This window comes from Ischnura elegans, chromosome 8 (genome assembly GCF_921293095.1).
Source record: "Ischnura elegans chromosome 8, ioIscEleg1.1, whole genome shotgun sequence".
Taxonomy (NCBI): Eukaryota; Metazoa; Arthropoda; class Insecta; order Odonata; family Coenagrionidae; genus Ischnura; species Ischnura elegans.
The window spans coordinates 4,101,933-4,128,925 of NC_060253.1; the positions used below are offsets into that span (position 1 = coordinate 4,101,933).

General features: G+C 36.9%; 3 protein-coding genes across 5 annotated transcripts; 1 reads left to right on the forward strand and 2 right to left on the reverse strand.

Annotated features, from left to right (window-relative positions):
• Window positions 1–3,939: 3,939 nt before the first annotated feature.
• On the forward strand, window positions 3,940–7,178 carry LOC124164038 (ganglioside-induced differentiation-associated protein 1). Of its 3 annotated transcripts, XM_046541204.1 has the most exons (6): window positions 4,032–4,050; window positions 4,126–4,166; window positions 4,264–4,456; window positions 4,536–4,718; window positions 4,795–4,995; window positions 6,132–7,178. In XM_046541204.1, exons 3-6 carry the CDS (start codon window positions 4,270–4,272, stop codon window positions 6,434–6,436), a joined length of 876 nt encoding a protein of 291 aa, XP_046397160.1. In that variant the 5' UTR covers window positions 4,032–4,050; window positions 4,126–4,166; window positions 4,264–4,269; the 3' UTR covers window positions 6,437–7,178. The 3 variants fall into 3 exon arrangements, with proteins under 3 accessions (XP_046397158.1, XP_046397160.1, XP_046397159.1); XM_046541202.1 differs by lacking the exon at window positions 4,126–4,166 and having other exon boundaries at window positions 3,940–4,125; XM_046541203.1 differs by lacking the exon at window positions 4,126–4,166 and having other exon boundaries at window positions 4,034–4,125; window positions 4,218–4,456.
• Window positions 7,179–9,274: 2,096 nt separating this feature from the next.
• LOC124164035 (acyl-coenzyme A diphosphatase FITM2) lies at window positions 9,275–11,307 on the reverse strand. The gene has a single exon (XM_046541200.1). The coding sequence runs from the start codon at window positions 11,305–11,307 to the stop codon at window positions 9,820–9,822; it is 1,488 nt and encodes a 495-aa protein (XP_046397156.1). The 3' UTR covers window positions 9,275–9,819.
• Window positions 11,274–25,843, reverse strand: LOC124164036 (opsin, ultraviolet-sensitive). Its single transcript, XM_046541201.1, has 9 exons — window positions 25,743–25,843; window positions 23,248–23,432; window positions 20,344–20,523; window positions 18,382–18,597; window positions 18,164–18,294; window positions 16,045–16,217; window positions 15,715–15,875; window positions 13,458–13,559; window positions 11,274–11,518 (listed from the first exon to the last, which is right to left on the reverse strand). The coding sequence occupies exons 2-9, from the start codon at window positions 23,346–23,348 to the stop codon at window positions 11,419–11,421; spliced, it is 1,164 nt and encodes a 387-aa protein (XP_046397157.1). The 5' UTR covers window positions 23,349–23,432; window positions 25,743–25,843; the 3' UTR covers window positions 11,274–11,418.
• Window positions 25,844–26,993: the final 1,150 nt, after the last annotated feature.

Consider the following 26,993-nt stretch of genomic DNA (forward strand, 5'->3'; position numbering starts at 1 on the left):
CATGGTGAAATTATTCAATTAATCTAATCGTTCCTCCTATAATTCGTCCACATCCGACTCTTATCACTCCATCTCGTCCCGATTTGCTTTCGAACCGCCGCCGAGACCGCAGTTAGTTCCATATTTCCCCTAGTGGTAGCGCCACTGTGCGCCAGAGTTTCTCTGGAGGGGTTTGAGGGGTGGCAGCGTCAGTCAAGGCAACAACATTGAGCCGAAGATTAGTAACCAGTATATAAGGGCCTTGACTACAACACTCAAATGCCGCCAACTTACTGAAAATGCGTTCATCGTTAGTGTTTTGTTGTACCAGATTGGGGATTGGGCAATGCTGGCGCTAGTAGCAGCTTAGACCATATAAGAACTAGACCCGCCATTCCCCACCCCTACCCATGTCTCGCCGTGTGGCCAACATCTCCCCTCCGCTCCCTTCCTTCCCCACCCACTTTTAAAGGGGCGTGACGTAACGGTTGGGACGCTCATCGTCGTAGCGCATGGCAACGAATGGGGATTCACTGTATCACTGCGGTATTTTGACCATTTTCTTCGCGATTTTTCAATTAAAAGTACTAATATATATTGCGTTATGTACGAGAAGTATTCTCTCAGCCATGGTTGGATTGGTGAATTTACAATTAATGAACAGTGGTTTTTTTCGTCATTGGCAGCGACGAAAAAATATTGTGGCAGTAAAATGAAGACAAAGCCCTTTGTAAACTTCCGCAGATTTTTTTCTTATCTCGTTAGCGATCTAGCATCATTCGGAACATCGTTATAAAAACATGAAATCTTGCAGAAAAGTTGTAACCGGGGGAATTTTAGAGAGGAAAAGGGTCATGGTGTAAAGAATTTGCCGGTCGTCCACGAAGTAACGCGGCAACGCCTTCGCATATAGTAATTTTTAAACGGTCAATTATGCGATGCAAATTGAGCTGCGCGCTAGCGCTACTAAAAAGGGATGTCAACAAATCAGCATTCATATTATTTAGGTAAGTAATTTAGTTATTTCATAAATGCATAATTTTTTACTTAGCAGACAGCTCTCGTGTTATATATATTTTGCGATGGTGGAAAAAGGTCTAGCGCCGGCTTTGCAAGTGACACCTACGATTTACGTACGCTACGGAAAATTCTGGGAATAAATAATACCTATTAACATATTTAAAATTAGAAAGAAAGAGAGGATTGGATTAAAATAATTTAAAAAATAAATTTGCTTTATAACAATCAATTATATTTAATATATTGAATAACTTATTAAATATTTTTATGTAATTTTGTACGTATGTACTTACAGAGTTTTCAATTAAATTCTTTAAACAATTTACGACATAATTTAATTTTTTATATTCTTGTCACAATACGTAAGAAAAGAGGATGTGGATTCAAAGATCATCTAAGAAGTGAATCTCATTTTATTAAAAAAATCCAGACGCGATTACTCTGTCAAATGTGTGAAATGTAACGGATAAATTTCTATTTTTCACGGCAGTATGATATTTCGAAGCACTTGGAGACGCAAGACCATAAAAGATATTTAAATACTGCTCTATCTTCCTCCAAAATACGGAAATTTTAAGTAAAAACAATTTATGAAAACGAAGAAAAGAAACTAGCATTAGCAGAAGGATGTATTTCCATTCTATTTTTTATAGTCATTCCTTCAGATCTAAGGTCTGTACATCACAAGTTATCAAATCGGTTTTGCAGCGCACATGATACATAAGGCCGTTCAAACAGCTGCTGTTTTGTTGCCCGCAGATGTGGAAAATATTGTCATTAAAATATATTTCTATTTCTACATTACACTGTGCGTCTTTAAATGCTGAACGAATTTTGTGAAAATGCGGAAGTCGCACGTATAAGAAAATACTTGGTTACAGTAAAACGCGCTAGTTACCTCTTTCGTCAGCTGTAGATAGAATTTTTAAATTATACCACACCATGAATTCCTACTTTCTATATCAGGCTTAATGTCCTAGAATTGTAGAAGAGAGTTTTGAAAAAGAATCCTCAAATTTAGCTAGAGTTTAAAAACAAACAATCACCTTTTTTTAAATGCTATTGAAGTTATTGAGGGAGATAAAATTTGGTAATCGAAGTAGCGAATGAAGTTTAAAATATCTGAATCAAAAGCGGTCAGAAAGTCAAAGCGGTCGACTAAAATCTCTATCACCTTTGACCCCCATTATGACTTTCGGAGGTCAAAATAAATTGTTGCACGGATGAATGAACTGCGTAACCGACTTTGGGACCCTTCAAAACCTATGGTTTGACACGTTGGTTGTCATGATGGCCAGACATTTAACTCTATGACCTTTGACCCCCATTGAGACCTCGGTGGTCAACAAATCAACAATACGGATCTATTAACTGAAAAATCGACTTTAGCACCCTTGAAAACATATGGTTCGAAACCTGGGTGTCACGATGGCCGGACGTTTACCTCTACGGCCTTTGACCTCCGTATTAACCTTGGAGGTGAATTAGTGAATAATACGGGTATTTGGACAATATCAATGACTTGGGTGCCCTATAAAATCCATGGATCGACACCTTTGTTGGTATGCTATTCTTTTTGCCACCCTTATGACCTTGACGGTGACCTTACTGGGTCAACGGTTGAATTTTCGTAAATTTAAGTGTTTTTTTCGGGTTTCTTGTGTCCGAAAACCCAAGAATTGACATTTTTGGTCAATGAAATTTAGACATTTTTCAATCTCGATTTTTTACATTAAAACCACATAACGCAAATTAAAATTTTTGGTTTGGACCCACATTGCGAGGTCAAAAGGTCAAAATTGTAAAAATTTTCCTTAAACTCAACAAAACTTAGGACCTTTCCCCATAAGTGTGCCAATTTTTATGAATATTGCTCGATGCAAAGTTACTAAAATTACGGGTCAAAAATGACACACGACCGTTGGGACAGTCTTAATATTCATTTTCTAGGAATGTCACCGTTATGTTAATCTACTAGTAATAAGGAATATTTCAAAAATAATTTTGCCTTTTTATGGACCCCTCCCTTCACCCTTTGTGAAATATCGTGGGATTTTGCACCACGCCTTCTTTTTAATCTCACGTAGGACTTTTCAAAATGCGTATTTTCAGTGTAAATACGTTAATCTAGGCTTCATTGTACTGGGCTTATAAATAAAACGATTTGTTTAATAGTTTTTATTGAAGATTACCGAGATCGCAATAAACTGGTTTTTGCGGAAAAAATTACGAGATACTTGCCATGACCCCTTCTTTTTACCTAGAGGGGGTGAAAAGGTATGGTCTAGGGGGGGAAGCCATGTTCTAGGAGGGGGGGGGGGGGGCAAGCCAAGTTGAGACATTTTAGCATGGAAAAGATGAATGAAGGACATTATAACAGCGCTTTATTAGTTTATGAGATCATTTCCTTGAAAAAATAGTTTTATTTCAGTTACTTAACTTATACTAATTCATATCATTTTTCGTTGGTTTGAAGAAAATTTGTTGAATACTTTCGTTCCAATTCAGTACTGATTTTGCTTAAAGCATTTTGCGATTTTTGCTTCTATGGGGACAGCTGCTCCCCCTGGCCTTCGCTGGGTACGCCCATGTTTACATATGACATTCTTAATCAATTTATTTAATACGATCGCTTCTAGCTTTATCTTGATTTATTTAGCTTTTTGCGCACAGTCAAGGCTATAAAATGCCTTAGTTCATCGTAAAAATATATTTATTAAGTGTATAATCATTTTGCGTGCCCAATATCGTCACTTTTCGGCGACTTTGCAGCGAATGAGCGTTAAAATATCTCAAGCGCGCATACGGAATATCGCCTGCAGTCCCAACCGTGACGTCACGCTCCCTCATCCCACTCACTTCCCCGCCGTGCGATGTTGGCCACAGCGTTCCGCCCGAATGGCACGTCTACTTACTTAAATGGTCTAAGAGTAGCAGAAAAAACAACTGGGTCATGTTATGCACAAAAATTCTCACGTAGTAGTCAATCAATTTACAAACAGTTCACGTTAAAGAAAAATGGCAGTTGGGGACAGTGATGACCTTCATCAGGTTGGGGGTAGTAACAATGGAAAAGGAAATGGACTACTTTTGTATTATTACCACTATTCTTTTTATTCCCAAAAGGTAACAATATCCGTGCAGCTCACCTGACAGTGCTTACATAGGTTTGCTGATTTACAAAATGTGGCATTCATAATTATTTATTACAATTGTAGGGAAAAGGTTGATGTTTTCTTCGAATAAAGGTGGCCTTGATTGCAGGTTCTCATGGCTCTTCATGAGAAAAAGCTGGATTTTAAGTCACATATCGTAATGATTCGCAAGGGAGAACAGTATCAGCCTTGGTTTTTGCAAATTAATCCTCGTGGGGAAGTGCCTGTCCTGAAAGATGGCGTAAAAATAATTCCCGATTCATCTCGTATAATTGAGTACTTAGAGGATAACTTTAGTAATGGTAGGTGATACGCATTTTGCTTGAAATCTTATACTGATAATCAGGAAACATCTGTAATTTCACGTTTTCAATCGTATAGGGGGTTCTCGTCGTCTCGTTCCACTTGATATGGGACCCGAAGTTAGACAGAAAGTAATGCACTTCCGCACTATTTTGGACCAGCTGCCTACAGGTATCATCACCGTGGGCTCATTTTATCACCCAGAATTATGTCATAACCCGAAACCACCGTTCATCAAGCCAGTGAGGAAACTGATGATGGGTAAAACTCAAACGTGCATTAATCAGGAAATTGGTCTTTGTCGATATTTGGTGATTCATTTTAAGTGTTTTCTTAGCTGCAGATGAAAATAGCTGTCAAAAGTTGAAGGAATGTGCTGAGAAGAACCCGGAACACAAGGCGGTACTGCTTCAGAAAGCCGAATTCCAAGAACAGAAGCACAAAATTGTCACGAGTAAAGAAGAATACGTTAAAGTCCTGAATACGGTGGATTCTGTGTTGACTGAAGTGGAGACGGAATTAGGGAGCCATGACCAAGGTATTACGATCTTTTATATCAGGAAAATCCGTTAGTTTTAAAATTAACTTGTATTCAGGGAATTTTTTTAACTATCCTAGACGATGTGCTACCATAAATATCCAAGTAGGGTGGAAAAATCTCTTGCATAAGGTCCCAAACTCTCCTATTCATGATTGATATCATCCTATTTATATGATACTGAAACTATTTACTCTGATGCTCCATTGTGGTGGCATCTGTTATGGACTTTACCTGTAACTTTGTTTACTATGTTCAATTTGTGCAAATCTTTTGGAGGCTTCAATACTCGTGAAAATTGCTGTCTAGCCCGATCGAAAGGAATGAAGAAGGTACTCATAAGGTGCCATCCCAATTAAGACGTTGATGGGCACTGATATTCCTGAGGCACATCCTCATGTTGAAATCATCCTCTGGAGTTGTCGACAGATGCCTTTAGAACTGATACCAATCGACATCTTGATTTGATTTCCTATAAAATTTTGTCATCGCTTTGAAAGATAATTTTATTGTTTTCTCTATCAAGGAGGGTTTATTTTCATGACGAGGAGCGTAATTTGACAGATCATGTTTCATTTGCTCCAGCTTTCTGCCTTATTCTGGACTAATCTTTGCTGCTAAGTACAATAAACATTTTTCTCCTTCATACTCAACACCATAGTTGGTTTTCATGTGTCCTATTTGGGAAGCGCCGTAAATTACAAACCATAAAATTGTGTGTTAAGTAATGGGTACTTATTTTTGATTTCATGTGGAAAGCAAAGTTAATGTATTCAAGTGTTTGACGTAAAAGATGAAAGGATGAGATCTTGAATTTACTACTGGTGGGCAACATTAGGTGCAATAGGTACATATTGGCTGTATGATTATGGCATTAAATCCATATTTAGTTCTCTAAGGAAGAAAAAGCAATTTTTAGCTCTACTATGCCTCTGGACAAGTTAGTCTAGAATAAAGCAATTTGAGATCCAGATTATATCACTGTTCAAAGGTCAATATGTATTTCTAGGGTGAATGTTGCACCTGTGCCTCGGTCAGAGAGCCGTGATTGGTTCTCAACTTCTTCATTTATTTGTTTAATTGAAATGCTTAATGCTCGGCATCTGGTACTTTCATTTATCCTTGGTACTTTACAGAGAAATCTGACTGGTGGCTGTGCTGTGAACAGTTCACTGTGGCTGATATATCATTAGCTGCCTTATTGGAGAGACTCAAATGTTTAGGCTTGGAACATAGGTTTTGGATACCACATCGACCTCATTTAGGGAAATACTTTTCCAGGGTACAGCAAAGAGATTCATACATGGCTTCAGTTCCGTCCGGCCTATCCCATTTAGGTGAAGTAGCAAAAATGGGTTACTCTTTACCTCTAGTCATGGGAAGTGTTGCTATTGCAATGGTAGCCATTTCTATTCTTCTCTATGTACAGAGAAGACGTTAGGGTTGTTATGTTGTTGTCATTCCATAAACAGCTCCTCTAAGCATGGTTAACATTTAAATTGTACTTTGCTGTGTTAGGTTATCCTTTTTTTAATCTAGGCAAACATTGCACAGAGGGATTAGGCTAGAGTAACTCTAGATCGACTTTATGTTCTCTTTTAGTCAGAGTGAATGGGTATGTCTTGGATGTATTCAAGATATCTGAAGGTTTCTTTTGGAACATTTGTCTGTCATTTAGTTAGTTTGGTAAGCCACATGCATTTTGATGGAAGGAAACATTTTTTGTGTTCCATTATTTTTACATCTGAGTATGTTGATTATGCAACCTCCTGGAGGTAATTTTCATCTTGAGTTCTGCATTTAAAATTTCAATACATGTTTTTCTACGTGATGCATTTGTAGGACCTACCTCGTATGTGACCATTGCAACATTTGAATCTCGGAAGATTGTGTATTTTTACTAAAGATGAGCTCAACTTTTACAATTACATATATTTAGAATAATATGCAATCATGTACAATGTTTCTGCTTCTTTTTGACTCTGAAATTAAAATATGTAGTTGGGCATCATTAGCAGGGTGATGGTTTTTATTAATTAAGACTTGATGTTGTACAGCAAAACTTTCAGGGATGAAAATAGTTGAGTTGAGCTGTAACGGAATTGTTAACAAATTTTTACTGTATGCAGATTGGAATTTATATTTGGAGGATATCGATGCAATAAATATATTTTTTGATCCAATTCTTTCCAATATTTAATTTAAAACAATGTGCAGTGACAAAAAATATTTAAAATATGTTTAATAATGTACTGATATTTTTAATGCATGTGCATATTTAATCATGTCTTTTTCAATATTATGGCATCAGTGCTACTTAAACAATAACATAAGATACGGGTGATGCATTTGAGTCCATACAATGATTCTACCTTTTTTCCAATTTACGTGCCTTTCCATTACACAAACTAAGGTTATTTCTACTCTCTCAGACCACAGTTTTATCCTTTCTGACAGCTAATTTTTGAAAATGTGACCTATGATTAGAGATATTTTAAACATGAATACATACATATTTAGAACCTGAGCCACATGATAGAGTATTTGTAGAATAAGGGGAGGTACTTTAACCTGCTAGGGTAAATGCAAAGGTTCCATGAAAGCATGGCTAAGGAAGGATGTATGCACCTTTCGATTTAGCTGTGACTGTTAAGTTCATCTGTAGCATCAGAGAAGGAAGGGAAGAAGTCTAGGAAAAAGATAATTCCAATAAGAGGTTTAAGGCAAGGTTTCATAACATTGAAAAAATAAGGAAAAGATGAATTGACTTCAACATTACTGTCATGGATAAATATTCTGCAGTAAGCACAGCACTGAATTAAAAATCAATTGGCATATAATAATCATTCATACAGTTTAAAAATTCATGGCTGTTTTTTTGGTAAATAGTCTCAGAATCATTTCTCTCAAGAAGCCATTCGAGGTGATGATTAATCTATCCCATCCCTAACACTCCACTAATCGTTTGCCTCAAAATGAAAATGGAGTCCTCTTCACACACCTCTCCAATTGCCCGTTGATGTGAGGATTATTCTTGTGCTATAACAAGTTTCTCATTTCATCTTGTAGTAAATTAGATGCACTATGGCCTCATAGAAAAATACTGTTAACTACATATTGCTTTTTCTTTTCAGAAAATTCCATTCTATAGGAATGATTTTACTTCATTATGTTGAGTGTGATAAGTGCTGATCATAACGTTGCGGTAGCACTCGTTCCTTGGCAGGGACAGAAACAAGGTGTTTACTTAAGAAGTGCACATGTAGAACAGCCCAATAATAAAAATTCAACGTAGAAATTAATAATCTATGAATATAATTAAGAGAAAGGGCTACAGTGGTAGGCAATCTAAAACAATTCCCAATGAATGACTTAAAATTTTATCACGAAGAGCATTCAATGGGTTGTGTACAGTCTTTGGCTGTGGTACTCTCAATTCGAAACTTCTCGCCACACACTGGCACAGTATGTGTTGTCTTAAAGTGAATGGGCATGCAATGATGAACCAGCTTTGCAACAAAGTGACACATCCATACCAAATGGAGATATGTTTCTTAATGAATGTAATAAGAGAAACCCCGTTCGTAAACAAATGTGGCTGTGAAGGCTGAATGATTATAATAAATAAGAGAAACGTGTACAAAATATTGACGCTACATTACATTTTAGAGGTCATGTTGGGTGGAATGAGTTTAGTGAAATTGGATGAGTTAGAGGAGGAAGTTGAAAAAGGAGGTAGCAATGTTAAATCAATGAAGTTTGCAGAATATCAGGTATTGATAAGCCAGTCTGGGAGTTCTTGCAGGCACTAGTGGATGCATTGGTAAACAGTGTAAGGAATACGGTGTGAACATTTATCACAAGAAGGCAAAAGCCACCTGAGTTTTCAAAGCTTTGTGAGCAAAATGTGAGGCAAAACATAAGAGTTGATGGGCACAAATGGATGGTGGAGCAGTTCATAAATTAGGGAAGCACATTGATGGACAAAGTGGCAAGTAAATGAGATTTGATGTTAAAATACCTTAAATAAGAACCCAAATATTTGAGTGGAGTGACCTGAGGGTAGATTGGAGCCTTCACTGACCATTATTTACCTTTAATTTGTCAGTTTTGCACAATAATTTGTAAAACACTGCGTATGAACACAGCTATCTCTTTGCCCTAGTAAGAAGATCACATATCAAATCCCCAAAGATAAATTAATAGCCCAGTAGACGACAACAACAGCAACATAAACTGAATTGATACAAGCTAAGGAGTTTTAACTGAGAAGGCAATGTACGTGAATTGATATTTTTATTCACACATGCATAATAATCTGCTAATTTGTCTACAAAATAAACTTTTTCACCAAAAACAAGAAAAACGCTTTCAGTAAAATGAGAACATCCATAACCAGACCGATAAGAGAGCAGAAAACTATGTGAATAATGTTTTATAAAATATACTCCCAAATTAATATAAATCTCGTGTTAGAGTTGTGAATAACATTTTTCTGAAGGAACAACCAAGTAATGGAGTGGCTGAAATGCGAGCCAAAGTTTGCCATCTGAAAAGCTGATAACAACTTTCTACTGGGAGAGGCTTGAGTTGCATTTTCACCAATCTGCGACAGGAGATAAATAGCAATAACATTCCAATTCATAACATGCAACAAAAAACAATAACAGCCCACTTGACAGGGTAAAAGTCATAAATTAAAAACTGTGCAGAACTCCCAAAAAACGGGTTGCCACGGGTAAATTGAAAATACCTTGTAACTTAAAAGGCTTGGAGAGTAGTATAAGGTTCAGGGGAAGAAATGGCGATAAAAATGCCCGTTAATCAGGTGTACAGTTTACTGCCTGGCGGGAGGGAGTCGCTTTCAGACGAAGATGCACCTGCAGGTTTGTCTTTACCATCATGCATCTTGTTTGCAAGGCCATAAAGAGGCATTCCCATGAACCTGGGAAGCTGATCCTTTCCATTGGCAGGAGTTCCAAGTGATCGCTTCCTACCACCAGAAACCGTGCTACCAGAAGCAGCAGCACAGACACTTTCTCGAGGGCGAACTTGATCTTGATAGCGAAAGCATCCACCTTCACCAGGCGGGGGAGGTGGATACTTGAGCGTGGAGTACCACCACTGATATGTGAAGAACCACACTGCGATGGCAATTACACCACTGATCAATTTCTCCACCATTATATGAAAGTACAAAATGGTACTAATTAACATCACGTCCCATAGCACCATCATGCACGCCATGGCGATAAATAAACCTCTTATGTACGGAGTGAACTTTTCGTAGTACAGCTTAAGATTGGCGAATTCCGCCGGTGACAAGCTTTTCAAGGGACTGTTATCATACTCTTCTCGTTCGTAAGATGATCGTTTATGATCTTCGTTTCGAATTAAGTCTTTGATACCCTCCCACCCATTGATCGCCCGCGCCTCTTCAATTATTGTTAAACTGCTGTGAATTAAAATGAAGGCATGCCCAGAGACATCGAGACCATTCCAGAGGAAACCGCTGGTCAAGCACGCATTCTTATTTTGAGGAACCGATACACCTCTCCCTATGCATTTACCGTAAGAGCTTTCAATGTAAGCAAACAACTTGGTCCAAAAGAACCACATACAAGTGCCTATGCACAATCTGAGAAGTTGTTTGTACACTTTTTGCCTGTTGCCACAGCAGTAAGTGGTGCTAGTGGTGATCACAAATGGCAAAGTCACTGCCAAAGTCCATCCCCATCCAAGTTTAACAAAATATTGATTAAAAACATTGCTAGTCTTAGAAAAATATGTCTTTGGAAAGGGTAAAACATCAGCTACCAAAGATACAGCAAACAAGGCGCCAAGATATATATAAATTTTTACTTTGGTGTCCACGAACAAGACTCTCCTGCAGACATGCACTATCATCATCAAAAACACTGTTTGCACCGATGTCGGCTCCGGGAGAGGTTTCCTTCCTTTAGTCTCTGGCTTTGTAGATTCTGGCAATCTATAATTTAGCTGTGATACAGAGTTAGGATGCCGTCTTTTGCTAGTCATGTTGATAAATTTTATATTCACTTCACTACACTCAAGAAAATGCGGGTTAATTATAATAACATCCGCCAGATGACGATGGTAATCCGGGAAATCGCTTCGCGATGTGCAATTGTTTAAGTGAAAGTTTCCGGGAAAATCGAAAAAAAATTGCTTATAATAGCAAAGTTGGTAATTAGGGACAGGTTTGTTTAGGGTATTGAAGTTGCAGAAAAAAAACAGAATAGGAACTAAAAACTCGGTTGGTTTGAAAGATCGTTTAATCTCTGCTCTCATCCAATATTTCGCGCAGATGACGTTAATATATAATTACACCACGTTTTGCCAAAATGACACTGACTGGTTTATTTTTCCAGGAGTGCCACTTGCAGGGAAGATTTTGATGATTTATCCCTCTGTTGTAGCCACAGTGGCTTCGGACTTGGTATCTGCAGGAGGATCAGGCTCATTGATTCTGAGGAAAGGTAATCTCTTCTGAAGCTCCAACCTGTGTTGAAAAGATAAACGAATATTAATGAGCTCAGCCTATGGTGTTATTCCTAGTTAATTAATCTAAAACTTTTCTATCGAATACCATTAAAACCACCATGTCCGAGACCCCCCCCCCCCTACATATTGTCACAGTGCAAACAGAATATTAGCTACCAACTCAGCTGTGTGGATGTTTTTGCTCATTGCTGTGATAATGTAATTCCGAAAATACATCATTCCGCAAATTTTTTTCGCTAAATACAATTTATCTGGTCTCTGTTTAATGCAGCGTTACAAGTGAAAATAAATTTCCTTTTCTCTTGAATTTAAATGCAAATCAATCTTAGATTAGGGTTCTATGGAAGAAAGGGGCTTATTTAAAAAAATCCTGAGTATGTTTAAATTTTATTAATTGGACAAAGGAATGTGAAGTTCTTCTCTAGGGTGGTATAATGACTATAATTCTTGATAAATCATGCTTATGGCCAGGTTTATTACCATTGAACAATTCACAAACTTCAAAAGCTCAGAACTGTGACCAGCAATGTAGGACAGCACAGGATATGGTGCATAATGCCAATTCCAGTTACTCTTATAGCAGTACTATATCCTTATCCTGGTTAATTTTTTCTTGAAGAACTTAATATAAAAAATAGAATTCTCTAATTTAGATGAAAATGATATGGCCATATTGTTGCCTGTAGCTGGGTTCAGTTTTTTTTATAAACTTGTCGTCTGCATTATTCCTCCTTTGCTGGAATAATTATTCCCCTGATATGTCTATAAATCAACAGTAATTTTTGCTGCACCATCTTTCTTCCTATCGAGTGCCAAAATATATGGTTCTCTTAGAGCTCAAGTTTGTGGCTATTCAAATTTTTGTTGAGCTCCTCTCAGAGTGGCCAGATCTGATTGCAATGCTAAACTTTCTAAATCAAACATAAATTTAGTGTATCTCCATGTGCAATAAATTTGGGAGTGTGCTAGTCATGTGGGCAGAACACTGCTCTGATCGAAGGGTTGTGAGTTCAAATCGCTAGTGAAGACTTCAGATCCCCAAAAATATAATCCTTGAAGTTCAAGGCGGCCCAGGAAAGGAACTGCCTAGTCTTCCTAGAGTGCTTGATTTTCACGTGCCCCTGGCTAGGTCTGGGAAGAGCTCTACCCTCACCTATCCAAACTAACCTTTAGTAGAAGTGTTGATTGAGTGAAATTTTGTTGAGCTGAAGTACCTGGCTGTTTGGCTATTAGGTCAACCCGGTCTACCAAATGCTCAGGCAGATAAAATTACAATAGAAAAATTATTTACATTAATTCCAATTGCATGCAGAGAATCATAATCTTCCTCTGGCAAATATGGAAAAATATCTTTATTCACTATACACATTTAATTTTCACAGACTTAGCATGTCCATTGATTGTTTCCAAAATAATATTGAAAATTTAAAGAAAAGTCTCCGTTAACTGATTGGTTAGAACTACAGCAGTACATATTAGAAAATCATTAGAAATTATTGGGTATATCTGGTTTCACCTACTAGAACAAATTTCATCTCCATTCTTGAATCCCAGAAAATCTTGCAGTTATTAAAAATGCAAACTTTATGTAACATTCCACAGGTAGGTAACAGGTAACTTTGTGTAGGCTTCCACAGGTTTATGGTGAAGTGAATTGATTTTATACTTGATTTTTCATTTTGAGTTCAGCATTGCGTTCTGTTAATTTATTCAGAAACTTCCTTAAAATGTGAGGGAAGGGCACCATGAGATTGCATGTTGATTATTGTAGGCTCCACTTGTGTTCAATGTATGAGTATTTTTAAACTGAGGAAAGGAAGGAAGAAGGGGGAGTGTTGTCCTGATTCTCGCTAGCCCTAGTGGTAATTCATGTATGTATTTTCCATTCATTTGCCTGGAGCACAGAGAAGAGTGGGGAAATGTTTGCTTTTTCTTACCTGTATTTGGGATGACTGATAGCATACACCCACGGATCAATACAGGCGACAGCTTTGCATGTGCAAGCCGGGATCATAGTCACACCAGGTGTCAAGAGTGCCCTATAAATAGAAAAAAAAGACATTTATCGTTGAGAAACTGCTAAAGCAAACTTAGCATTTAGGATGAAGCAATCATAATTAGATTCTGAGAGATTGCAAAGGACATTAATGACATCGAAGAAAAGATATTCGGGAGTGTGCCAGGAAAATACAGACAAGTAAATGTGACGTTTAATTGATTTGAGAAAAATATTTGGCATTGATAAATAATATTTTTGGGAGGTAATGAATGCCTACCAATTTTATGGTAAGATCAATTTTTATGTTTTTAAACATATGCATATTCTATTCCATTATGAAGTCTACCAACATCTTGCTAGCAATATAAAATGCATAAATAGTTTTGTCAATCAACCCTTCACTTTGATATTTTTGCTGAGTAGTCATGAACATACTGCAGAGAGATACCTATTTAATGAAATAATATGTGAGAAATCTAAATTTTGAGCTGGTCAGAGAAAACTGTAAGTGGGGGGAACACAAATATGGAACAATGAATGAGGAGATGCAAACGATGAATGAGGAGACGACTGTATAGATATTTAGAGAAAAGGATAAGGATGGTGTGTGTTTGAAGAAGAGATTATGTTGAAAAGATGAAAAGGTGGATTATATATAGATTATGCGGGGAATTAAGGAGGCATGAATGCTTTTGCTTCGTGATTATTTTTCTCTTGCAGTACAAGTAAGATTTGGTATATAAGTGCATTGAAACCTCATTGATCCATCAAACCAGTATTGCCACTTTAATTTTTATATCTGCCAAAAAAGTTATGTTAACCTTTTCAATGGTTTGAGATTCGAAAATAAAATCGGAACATTGTGTGCAGGTAGGCCAAAATCATTGTCAGGCAATAGGGTGGTTTCCTTCATCGAAGAAAACGAAAGGCATTGATTGCGATTCGTTGCCCACCATTAGTGTATTCATAATATACAAATTATTTTGTTTTAGAAATACCCGGTTAGATGAATGGCAATGGTCCATTTTTATCCTCATTCGAAAAGGGCCAGATTGGCGCCCATGCGATGCCTCTCCACGTGACGTCACAGGGACCTAGTTTCTATAGGAGAAGATAGGAGTTATACATCGTCTGAGGTTACCAATGCATGCATGAGGCGCAGAGCTCAGGGAAACATGTCTTAACAATCACTTATTAAAACTGGCTAAGGTCGGAAAGTTTTCCTCGTTTGATAAGTTATTAATAATCCTTATTTAAGCCAAGCGCTACCAGCCAGCAGGGTACTAGGCTACCCTCTAGCAGCCTGCGTCGTATAAGCGCTAAGCCTCGCCTCAAGGTCACCTCGCTGGGCGGCAACGGGAACCAGAAATACGTCACGCATTCATACTTAGCTGTCGCGTTTTCGCGCGCTTGAAAATTTTCACTTTTCATTTAATCGCGAAAAATAGATATCGTCATTTAAAAATCTAAAAGCGTGAAATACGTACTCCAGGAGTAATAATCTTTCGACTTAGGCAATAAAAAAATAATAGGAAACCACCCTATTCTTATCAATACACTTGCTTTAAAATAACAGATGTGATGAATAACAAATTATGTCGAGTTTGCACATTCAGTAATTGGATGACTTGAATGGTGAAAAATGAAGCATGTTAAATGGTTTCAACTGTATTTGAAACTGATGCATAAATACTATTTCTAAGTGTAAATATGAGCAACATATTGATTTTAGAAATTTTTTGCATTCATATTCACTAAGGTCCCTGTGCTAGCACCAATTGATATTTTGATAGCCTTCAAATTAGAAATAAATGGAGCAAACTATTGATGCCTTTTTGTCTCTTTTTCAGAAGTCTTTATTGGCCAGCAGGTCATGCTTAGGCTATTAAAAGGTTCATAAATACATTTCTTGTAAAATGATCACCTCCTCTGTGGTAAAGTTATCAGCATTCAGATTGTTGTGAACTAAAATTTATCACTTTTGGATAAGTATTAAAGATATGAGATTTGAATAACCGTCTTGTCTTTTAATTTAATAATTAACTTGATTTAGTATGAGTTGAGTTATATGTAGGAGTGAGTAAAAGTTTTCTTTTATGAAGAAAGGCTTTATCCCCCTGACATGCATTTATACTGAGATCAAAACATTATTTTGCTTACTTATATGACTAAACAATCGAATGCAAACCACATACTTGTTACCAAATGCTCCAATCAGAGCGCAGATGGCGTATGGTGTCCATGATGCAACAAACATGAAGCATACTGTGATTGCTGCCTTTGCAATCCTTACTTCTGCTGATACTGCGTTCACGTTTTGATTGCTTCGAAGAGAGTCAACATTCATCTTCTTGGCCTGTTCAAATAGTGACAAAGATAATGTTATTCTTGCAACAAAACCATGAGTAAAATGAATATTTAGCGGGAAACGTTTGTTTGAAAAAATGGCCGAATTTAAATATTCACCAGAGTTAGCGGATGAAAAAGTATGGAAATGTGAATGGCTTGATTGGTTTTTTTCTTACCTGTTCCCTCAATGCCTTTTCGTGGTCAAAGACATGGTTGACGATCTGAGCATAGTAGAAACAAATCATGAACATTGGAATTACGTAGGAGAAGAAGAAGAGCATCATGACAAAGATTTTGTTTTCTGCAGTGTTGGTCAAGTAATCAAAGGAGCAGCTGGTGAGATATCCCTCTGAAATCATCAATCAATTAATTAATATGATGAAAAACTCTTGCTTATCAGAGGAGTGGGTAGCTACGTAGATTATTCTAAGCCTTCCTGAACGGGAAACATGCTATGGAAGCTATGGTGGAGCTTTTGTCTAATCTAAAAACACCTTAGGCCACTCAAAACTAACGTTTGAGCTTCCATCAATCAGCAATGAGTGCTCTGGCCAGTAGTGGCTGAAAAGATCTCTCCTAGAAATGACTGGGCGGTCACACTGAGCTCCTACGTAATGATCTCAGTCAGGGAGACTATCTGTAGCTGTTATGGTAGCACTTTGAGTGCTCACTTACCATGAATGTGCCCAATAACTCTTTCTATTACACCTATCTGACTACACATGCATTGCATTAGTACAAGTAATTTAAGAAAGTGTTTACAAATTGAAGATGAAACATGAATTGAGAAACTTATAGCAATGTTAAAGTATCTAGCACCATCCAAGTATACCTAATTCTACCAGCCTGTTTTTTTCAAGTTTTAAGAATGGCTGTTAGGAGAAATTAATGAAATGTTATGTTTATGAAAATTCAAAAATATGCTCATCTACATCTACATAATACCCCGCAAGCCGCCTAAAAGGCATGTGGCAGGGGGTGTTAGGACACCAGCCGTTTACAGCTAAAAAAAATGAGTGCTCTAACGAAGTTGGGATTAGCATTTCTTAAAGTCCTTAATGATTTGGGGGAAAAACGAATTATGCCATATCTATCCATTCGGCAAAATATCTCTCTTAATCTATCGCTTCTATGGGACCTGGAAATATATTGTGGCTCTAATATTATGTTCTCTGTGTCACTCTAAAAGATATCTATTCTCAATTGTTCAAGCTATCTAAGCCTCCGAGTCGCCAGCGGCTCCCAGCCTAATTCGCTTAACATCTGGGTAACACTGTCTGTACGCCCGTAGCAGTTTTTGATGCAATGCACAGCCTTCCTTTGTATTTTATTCAGTTCCCGGATTAAGTCTTTCTGCACCAGATCCCATACACTCGCTGCATATTCAAGGTGCGGTTGGACAAGAGCGAAATAGCACCTTTCTTTTACTTTCTCATCCAAAAATCTTCCCACGATACGCTTGACGAATCCTAATTTGTTCAGGGCTATGCCGCTATCTTTATACGTGTTCCCCACGTGAGGTTCGAGGTTATCATAACTCCCAGGTACTTCACTTCGTCTGTTGCCTTTATGTTAATACCAATCACTGCATAAACATGGTTAGAGTTGGACGAATTCCGCAAGAAATGTACTGTCATGCATTTGCTCAGATTAAGTTCGAGTCCCCACTCTTGGCTCCACAAATGAACGTTGTTTAAGTCCGATGATAGAATTTCATAGTCAGAGTGATCACTAATTTCGCGATAGATGACAGCGTCATCAGCAAATAAACGTATTTTACTGCTAATGTGGGAGCTGAGAATTATACTGTCGTGACGAAATATCGAACCCGAGCCCCCCATGTGAGAGCCGGACGTGCTCACCACTAGACCAAAGGACCCTGCTGGACACTTGTACAAAGGACTCTTGTACTTGTATTTCATCCACATGCAGTAAAAGATTGGAGTTTTCATGCTTTATCTTCCAGAAATTATATATTAAAATCAGGCATCTTTTACAGGCTCTTATGAAAATGTTGGTGTCATTGTAAGCATATGGAAAAAAATTGTTAATTACTTTCAGGACATATTAGCTGTTGTGATAGAAAACTAATATATAGTTGTCTCCACCGCAAGGATCATGATAAATATATAACAGGCATGTCAACCCACTAAATTAGTACATATGTTTTTGGAATACCCGCTTGATTGATTAAGGCTCACCCTTCATACCTATTAATAGTTATTACATTATCAGAATTCATCAATTTTTCAGTAAAATCAATGGGAAACAAATTAGATTTATTCACCAACATACCTGGTACAAAACGACCCCAAGTTCCTAACAGTGGGAATAATGCCCACGGAAGTGTGTAGCCCCAGATAAGTGCCAGTATGACCAAAACTTTGCCAGCGGAAAGTTTACCATCAAACGGCCGGGCTATGGCTCTGGAAGAAAACAAAATATTATTAAAATTGGTATGTAGGAATGATTATGCTTTGGCGTGACAGTCTGTATTTTTTTCTTAACTTTACCTGTATCTGTCAAAGGCAATGGCTGCATTGGTTACAGCAGCCCCGATTCCTGATATAGAGCCAACGAATGCAAATATTTGGCAGCCGTATCCACCCAATGCAAATCCCAAGTTGAAGGAATTGTAGATGAAAATGGGTGTTTTTGCCATCATTATGAAATCCAAGATAGCCAAGTTTACGACAAACATATTTGAAGGTGTTCGCAATGATTTCGCACTGAAAAGAAATTAAAAAGGCTATTAATGGCAAAATCCCACCATTCAAAGACACAGGAACCCTGTTAAAAAAAAAGTTTATCTAAGTTTTTTCGTGTGAGAAACATCTTAAGGGGCCTCTCCATTATCCATGCAGACAATAATTTTCTGGAAATGAGGTTGGTTCAGTGCCAAAGAGTTAGCTTCTTGCCCTGTGGGTCTGTGTTCAAATCTAAACAGCGGCAGAGATTTTTCAGATGAGACGCTAGGCTTTGGTCCCCATGGTACCTATCATTGAGAGCAGACTAATCCGATAATAAATCACTCTCCACCTTTCCTTTCCTTCCAATTGCTCGTGATGCAAATCATCTCAGCTGTTGGTCACCTCCTCCTAATAATTTACCAAAAATACGCCACTTGTTGATCCCTTCACCCTCCATCATGGATTCTCACACATTTTATCCAGATTCTCCCTTGTTTCCCATGTAGACTTAGTTTTAGCAAAATAGACTATGGAAGCTATTCTTAATTGATTGTCATGTGTTATACGCGATTTAAGTGTCATGAGGTACCAAAAGAGCACTAAGTATGTGGCCTGGACATTGACTGAATGCCCTCACCACTGTCCTCATGTTTGAGTGCACTGTGGCAATGTCTCTTCTCTCCAAACTTCAATTAACGATTGAGATATTTTTATTTACATTTAAATACATGTTAGCAGTGCAGTTAACTTTTTATTTAGTCATTACTTTCTAGGTGCATTTACATTTAATGATTGAAATTATTCATCATCAGATCATAATTAACTTCAGTGAGTGTAAAAATAATAATTCATTTTTGAGAAATGCTGACCTGGCTGAAGTGGGGCATGGCTTGCCCAACAATCTGAGGGGAAATTAGAGCAGTTTCTTTATTTTCAAATAATGCTTATTTGTCTTCTAATTTGTTGCTGGATACTATGGGGAAACAGATAAGGCAAGAATGTGATCAAGCATTTTACTTAAATATGTATTACCCTCTTACCAGTAGGTGGAAAAGTAACATTTAAATTATGTCGATTTTGTAACTGGAACTTTAATTATTTTTAGCCACCCTCCCAACTATCCTCCCACTGAATTGTATCCGCCATTGTTTTAGTTGGCATTCCGCCAGACTTTTGTAGGCAATCTTCATATCCCCCTATTACATTATTACGCATAGCTCATGAGTGAGAAAAAGTACATATTTAGAAGGAAATAAAAGCCAGAGCTAGAAAGATTTTCTGGGAATCATGTAATTATGAACTTCTTATGCAGGCACTTATGAGCAGCTTTCTATTGTATTTCTCTCATGAGAGCATTAAAATTCTTTTTAGCAGAAATATCTGTTGTGGATTTTTTTATTTTTTTGCCTCTAGAAGAAACCTATGTATCTTGAATACCTCCTTAATCGCCCTCTTGCAAACAGAAAAATGTCAGCTAGAAGTTGTTCAGGGAGTCTCCCTACCCACCCATAGGTCAACCATGTATCAAAATTCCTTTGCTGTCACTGCAATCCACGCATGGAATGAAATATGCAGTGAATCAAAGAGCAATAACCTGGATTCTTTTAAATTCAAATGTTTTACTCTCCCATTCAGCCAAAAATTCTATCAATAAATAGTAAAATTTTACTTTGAATGGGGTAAAATAGTTAAGGTACTTTGCCCCTAGTTTTTTTTAACCCAAAGCAATATATAAATTTGTAATTATAAAAAATCAGTGCAAATGGAGCAAGATCATTCTCTCACCATGTGAAAACCCAAATGACGATTCCATTCCCTGAAAGTGCGATGAACATGAAGCAGATGTAGAGTAGGCCAAGGAGGTAGTGCATGTAGGACTCAGGCTCCTCGTACACGAGCCAGTGCTCCGGGATGTGATGGAGCTCCTCGGCTGGCACATTCCACCCAAGATATTTCCCACCCACACTGTGAAAAGTAAAGCAGTAAATTCACATGAAGGCACGCCTTTGTCATCGTAACAAGTGATATTCGCTAAAATGCATGCATATGTCAACCATTTTAGGGCATGTTTGAAAGCACCAATTGTCAAGTTCACCTGATGACAAAGGACAATACCTAATCTCGTGCGTCATTTTACGAGCTACATCCAATGGAAGAGACATCAAGTGGTCATTACTGAGTTTAAAAAATGAAAATTGAATTTCCAATAGCACCCATGGTACAGAAGTTATTAATGTTGTTAAAGTTATTAACGATGACCATTCGATGTCTCTCTTGTTGGAGGTAGTTTGTAAATTGCTATATGAGATTGTTGCCCTTCATCATACAGTGAACTCTACTTAATAAAGTTAACTCGATCATTGTGGCTTTCAAATATGCCCTTAGAGCTACTTCTTTTTATGGCTATTAGTGAGATGCTTTGAGGGCAATTGAATAAAATGTATTTTGTTCAAAAATCTTTTATATATACACATGCCTATGTTAAGTTTTTCAATTTTAGGCGAGTCATTTTGGTGAATAGTGACTGTCTTGTTCCATATTGTATAAAATCTGCACCGCTAGATTAAAATACGAATCTTCCACTATTTGTTGGTGTTTTGTTTGGTATAGTAGTTTGTTTAAATTTCATCTTCATGTGATGTTAAAAGGAGGCATCACTCTCGTTCAACTGGTCTTTGTTTTGACTTATTTCTCTTTTAAAACTTATGCTATGAGCTTGAAATTTTCAAGATAGTACATGGAGTAAACCCTTGTCAGCATAATCCTATATTTTTGGTGAGAAAACTTTGCTTCATTATTTTTTGAAGTAAAATTTTCACATTTGAGATAATGGCAAGTGTCAATTTAGGTCTGCTTTTGATATCCTGAAGATTTCAAGATGATGGCTGAAGTATTTAATGAGTATTGACATTATGTTATCTCAGAGCCATACAGCTCATTATGCAGCTCATCTGAATTCTTTGACAGCTGCTGTCACCTTTTATATGGGTTATATGCATATTTACTCTCATATATGTACACTCTTAGCAAATTAATCCTTCTTCTAGTATATCTACGTTCATACGTCACATATTTATACACTATTTACAGAGACACGTTCAAAGCAAAGAAACAAATATGGTGATCTGAGGTATATTCTTGGGGATGTTCCATAAATATTTTCAGCACAATTCAGATACTAGTGGCTAGGATAATGACTAGGAAGGCAACTCAATTTGCCTTTAATAATTGAATTTCTCAATTAAATGTTAATTGCTCCATAGTTCGGACTTGAATTGGGGAATGAAATAGAACCAAGTGATCGGTAACGGCCCAGTGTACTATGCAACCCGCAAAACATAATGTAACGGACGTTTGCATGCATTTAAGGATAAGAATAGTTGTAAACTTCCTTAGCCTCACTTAAGGGATGTAATACTGGTTTAAAAGGCATTGTAAAAGTACCCATGAACATAGAGTTTTGTCAATTGTTCGTGAGTTATCAAATAATGATGGGAAAATGTTTTCAGCATAGGTATGTATGATAAGCAGTTTCATAAAATTTAAGATCATCACTTTCATGATTAAAAACTTGGAACTTTTATGATTCTATCAGTAAACAAGGGTAACATCCTTTAGTAGCCAAATATACTTATCTGTGAAAAACATATGACAAAATAAGTTTAATCAGTGACATGCATATTGCAAGAATTATTCATTTTATGATTATTAGATCAAATTACCTTCCCCTGAAAATTTGATTTTTTGTGCCCTGACCTCCAAAATAGTTGAATATATTCAGGTATTTATTTAATAATGCTTGGTGAAATCGTAGTCAAACAAAGAAACTGAAATTATATAAAGGAAACTTTTCTGGGTCTTACCACATAATACAGTTTATCTCACGACTTACTGTGCGGTGAGACCCAAAAAAGTTTATTTTATCAACCATGAACCTCATAAGCCTCAATGAAGAGTTGCATAAAGGCTGATCTGAGTGATTAAAAGCTTTAATGTCATGGGAAAAAATTAGGTCTCCATTTTTAATGACACTACTGTTTTTTTGTTTCAATTTGGCAGAATTTTGTAATTTTTGTGCTTTAATTTTTGGAGAATAGGGGTCTTCTATAAATATCAGCTTGCGAGCTCAAGGTATAACAAATTTCAGAACTATAGAGAGTTATTTCAGGTTTTATCTGTTTGAATTATAACATATTAGCGGTGCTGTAGTTGGGCCAGTACGGCGTACCCCCTAAAATCCAAACTTGTCTTAAGCTTACCGGTGAAACTACCTTTTTAAATTGGAACTAATATAAGGGTTGCAATTTGACATTTCAAACGTGGCCGGACGCATAATACATGTTCAGCCGTCGGCAAATTTTGGTGAGTACCGCCTAAATCATTTTCCCAACTACGGCACTGCATATGTATTAGTACATAAACAAAAAGTCAATGGAAATTTTCCACAAATAGTTTGATTTCACCTCATGATGAGTTCAGTACATTATGTAACCCTGAAAGTGACAAAAACAAGCTGAAACCATTCGTAAGGTGAAATTAAAATATTTTTAGAAAATTGCCGGTAACTTTTGATTTACTAAATTGCAGACCTGTGTTCCGCAGCCATTTCATTATTATGTCATGTTCACTCAATTATTCACTAACTAAGGTACGAATAAGGTACTAGAAGAGGTTATGAATCCAAATTACCGATATTCTGGTCTGAAGACGGTGCTATTTGCACATCCAGGGCTGTCAGGAGAGGATAGCATCGAGGCTGGAAGCACATCGCTGATCATGTTGGGTGCCATGTCGTCAGCCCTTGATGATGGCCCAGGAATGACTCAAGTCCAAAGTTAAAGGCAATTGAGGATGGTATATTTTGCACCTTTTAACTGGAAATACATGGAGTAAAAATTTGCGGATCCCTTTTGAGTATAATTCTGCCGATGTTTCCAGAAAGTATGGAAGCATTCTGAATGTGACGTATGGTTTGTTCTTTAAACCCCTCTGCTGCTATTTACATAATTTATCACTCTGTCATTACTGCATGAAATTAAACAATTTTATCTTTTTACGTACATAAAATATTTTATCTTAAAATTAGAGTGTAATTTTATTATTTCTATTTTGCCATCCAATTAAGGAGAAGTCTTGGGGTATCCCCAGCAAATATCCTCAAGATGCTAGGTGGATGAGGGAAGAGAACTCACCCTTCTACCTTAAATGTGTGTAATTATCACTTCTAAGCCTTGGTTGAGGTGGACTGCGTCCTCATATATGCTCATTAAAATTTGGTTGAAGCACTAATTCAGTGATAAAGTGAATGCTAAAGAGATGATCGATTTAATGCATCTTTGTTGACTTCTTGTTAGAGTCGAAATATGAAGAATATAAATGAGACAGATGATGAAATTAGAAAAATTACATATTAGGAATATTTAAAATTTCTATTAACCATAGAAAAAAATGTATGAACAATATGAAATGTATTTATTGCTCTTTTGATAGCATATCTTTGCCCTGAAGAAGCATTGCAAAAAAAGTTATAAGTTCTTGGGATTTATGGATACTAAATGCTATTCTCTAATGCTGTACATGCATAATATTTTATAATAGATGACCATAAAAACAGAAGATGCATGTTAAGATAATGGTTGAGTCACACATGAGAAGTTAAATTAGTTTGTGGAATAAAAATTATATAAGAGTGCATTAATTTGGCAAGGAAATAGGGAAATAATAGAGGGGCAAGTATGGGAAAAATTAAATGAAGTATATAGTATGTAATAAATTCACTAGCCACTGTATTTGACTTTCTTTAATTTTATTGAGTCAACAGAATACTAAAATGAGTGCAAGCACTGGAAATGAGGTGATGAATGTTTTTTTCAATCTTGGAAATTTTAAGTTATAGCAATGATTAAAATATTATGCCGGGTGATTTATCAGGGAGAGAGATTGGGGAATTAATATATCTGAATGAAAATTTGAGATAATACGCACAATGGTGGAGAAAAATAAGGAAAAAGGATGTGCATGATGTATGTAACAGAGGAGTGGGAGGTCATTTAGATGTTACAGCATATCCACACACATTGGAAGAGATTGAAGGTTGAAATGTCGAAGGCAATCCAAGAAGACAGTTGGTGAGTAAGGGATAAGATTAGAAAATTTATTCAAGTTAATAGAGGGAAGACATTCACAGATTTCCGTCATTTCAAGAGGCAGATTCAATGAGAGCTAGTCTTCTAATGCCATCTCCTTCTGACTTACAATTAGTGGATGGGTTACATATTTCAATGATAACATCAACTGCGAATTAAATCAGTACTTCAAAGAAATATAGAAAACTCATTCATGCATCTCTATGATTTTAATTGTTGCTTTGTCTTCACTTTAAAAAGGTCATTTCTTTCAGGGATTATGAATGACTTAGCTGGTGATGAACAAATATCATGGAAATAATTGCTTCCAATTTTAGCTCTCCATCTTCTTGTGATTTCTAACTTGAAATCTTTTTTTGATCAGTTTCAATGAAATTATAAAAAACTGGCTCCCATACTTAGTTTTATCATGCCTCTTTTTTCCATACAGGAAATGCAATTAACAGTATTTCTTGACCAGGACAAACAATTTCTGCCTTACCAACCAAAACATTCCTCCATTATTTCTACTGCCACTAAAATTTGGAATTAATATAATGATTATTGGGTGAGCATTTACAAAACATTTACCCAACCGTATATGTTTAGTCTATGTGCTAAAAACTTACTCATAAAAGTTTGCAGAACTGTCATGATTTATACATTTTACGTTATAATTACAGAAAATGGAAAGAAATATTCTTTGAAATTTATTCAATAAGCAAGAAAAAATATTCTATTATATTTCTACCTGCCAAAAATAAATTATATTTTATCCCACTGTGATAAAAGCAATGTATATAACTTATCTATCTTTATAAAATGAGACATTTTTTACTTTAAAGTTAACTATCAATACCATTCTTTTTTGTTAAAAGTAGCTACAAATGCAAAAAATCATCAGTCATGTAACTGATGCTGAAATTATTGTGAGACAGGAATTTGTAATTTAATAAAGGTGAATAGACATATTGACAAGCTCAAGATAGGAGTTATTGGGGGTAAAAAAACTCAAAATTTTCTACATGTGTGCAATGAAAGATAAAAGCATTGGCATACCTTTGACTGCTCTTTCCTAGCTTTCCTCAAGAGACAACCCTGGTGAGTGGGACTGGTGGATGTGCCTTATATAGCATTTCCCACACTCCCCACCCTCCCCCTCCACCTCTGCCAGACTACAGGTGATTGGAGGAGGGTGAGTTGGGGGGGAGGGTGGGGTTGGGGGTTGACAGTGGGGGGGTGTTTGTGACTTGGGATTGCACGGGAGGGTTGAAAGGGGGGTTGAGAGTGGGGTTGTGATGGGGAGTAATAATAACAATAATGTGGGGTAGGAGGGAAACCCAACATCAATGAGAGACTCAGATTAGACAAATCCTATTTGTTCAATTTGTTTGGGTTGGGAGTCATGGGGATGCACTCCTCTTGATCAGGAAAATCGACTAAAGATGACAGGAAATGGTGGGGGTTTTAGTATATAAAGGTAAACAGATACCTATCACATTTTACTATCGCATGAGCATGGCAATAGACACGCTGTGTTCATTGCTTCGACCTGAATGTTATTTTGGATAGGTGAGGGAAGAGCTTAACACAGGAGTGTAAATTTCATACATTCAGGTTACAGGAGAGAATATCCTTCCCCAGGGTCATGTCACATGTCTTTCTGGACTAAACGGTTACATGATCATGAATTAAGTCTGTAATAGCCCTTGAGAATGGTTGAAGTTTAAAGTTAATGTAAAGAGAGTTTTCGGCAAGATTTCTGAGTTGAAAGAAATTAGTTAATTTTCTACTAAAACTAATTAGTTCTTAATGGATATTTCAGCTCAGTGATTTGTTCGAACTTTAGCACTTTATTTCATTGCATGATTGCATGAGTTTGGAGAAAGAGGAATGTTAGCTATAGGGAGTTTTTTTTTGGTTCTTTGATTGATGCTGGGGAGCAAGTTTGTCTGGTGTGCACACTGTAGGGTCCTTACAGAAGGGAACTTGGTCCTGATCATGAGTGAAGCCTTCAACCCCTCCCTTACGCAAAATCTTCGAAATGTGAGCTCCAAGGTGGGAATGGGAGCGAAAGGAACTGGCCCTCATATCCTGAATGTGTGACAGTTGGATGCCTTTGGCTTAGTACAGGATTAGCTCTACCCTATACTAACCATACCGACATTTATGTTGAATCACTGAGTGATTCATTTGAGCCGGCTTGTCATCAGAAAAAGTTGAAGTGAAAGTTTTTACTCGGTGTGTGTCAAAGGGAGCCAACCTAACCATTGCTAGATTTGGCAGGAGTTAGTTGGGAACAAAATGCAG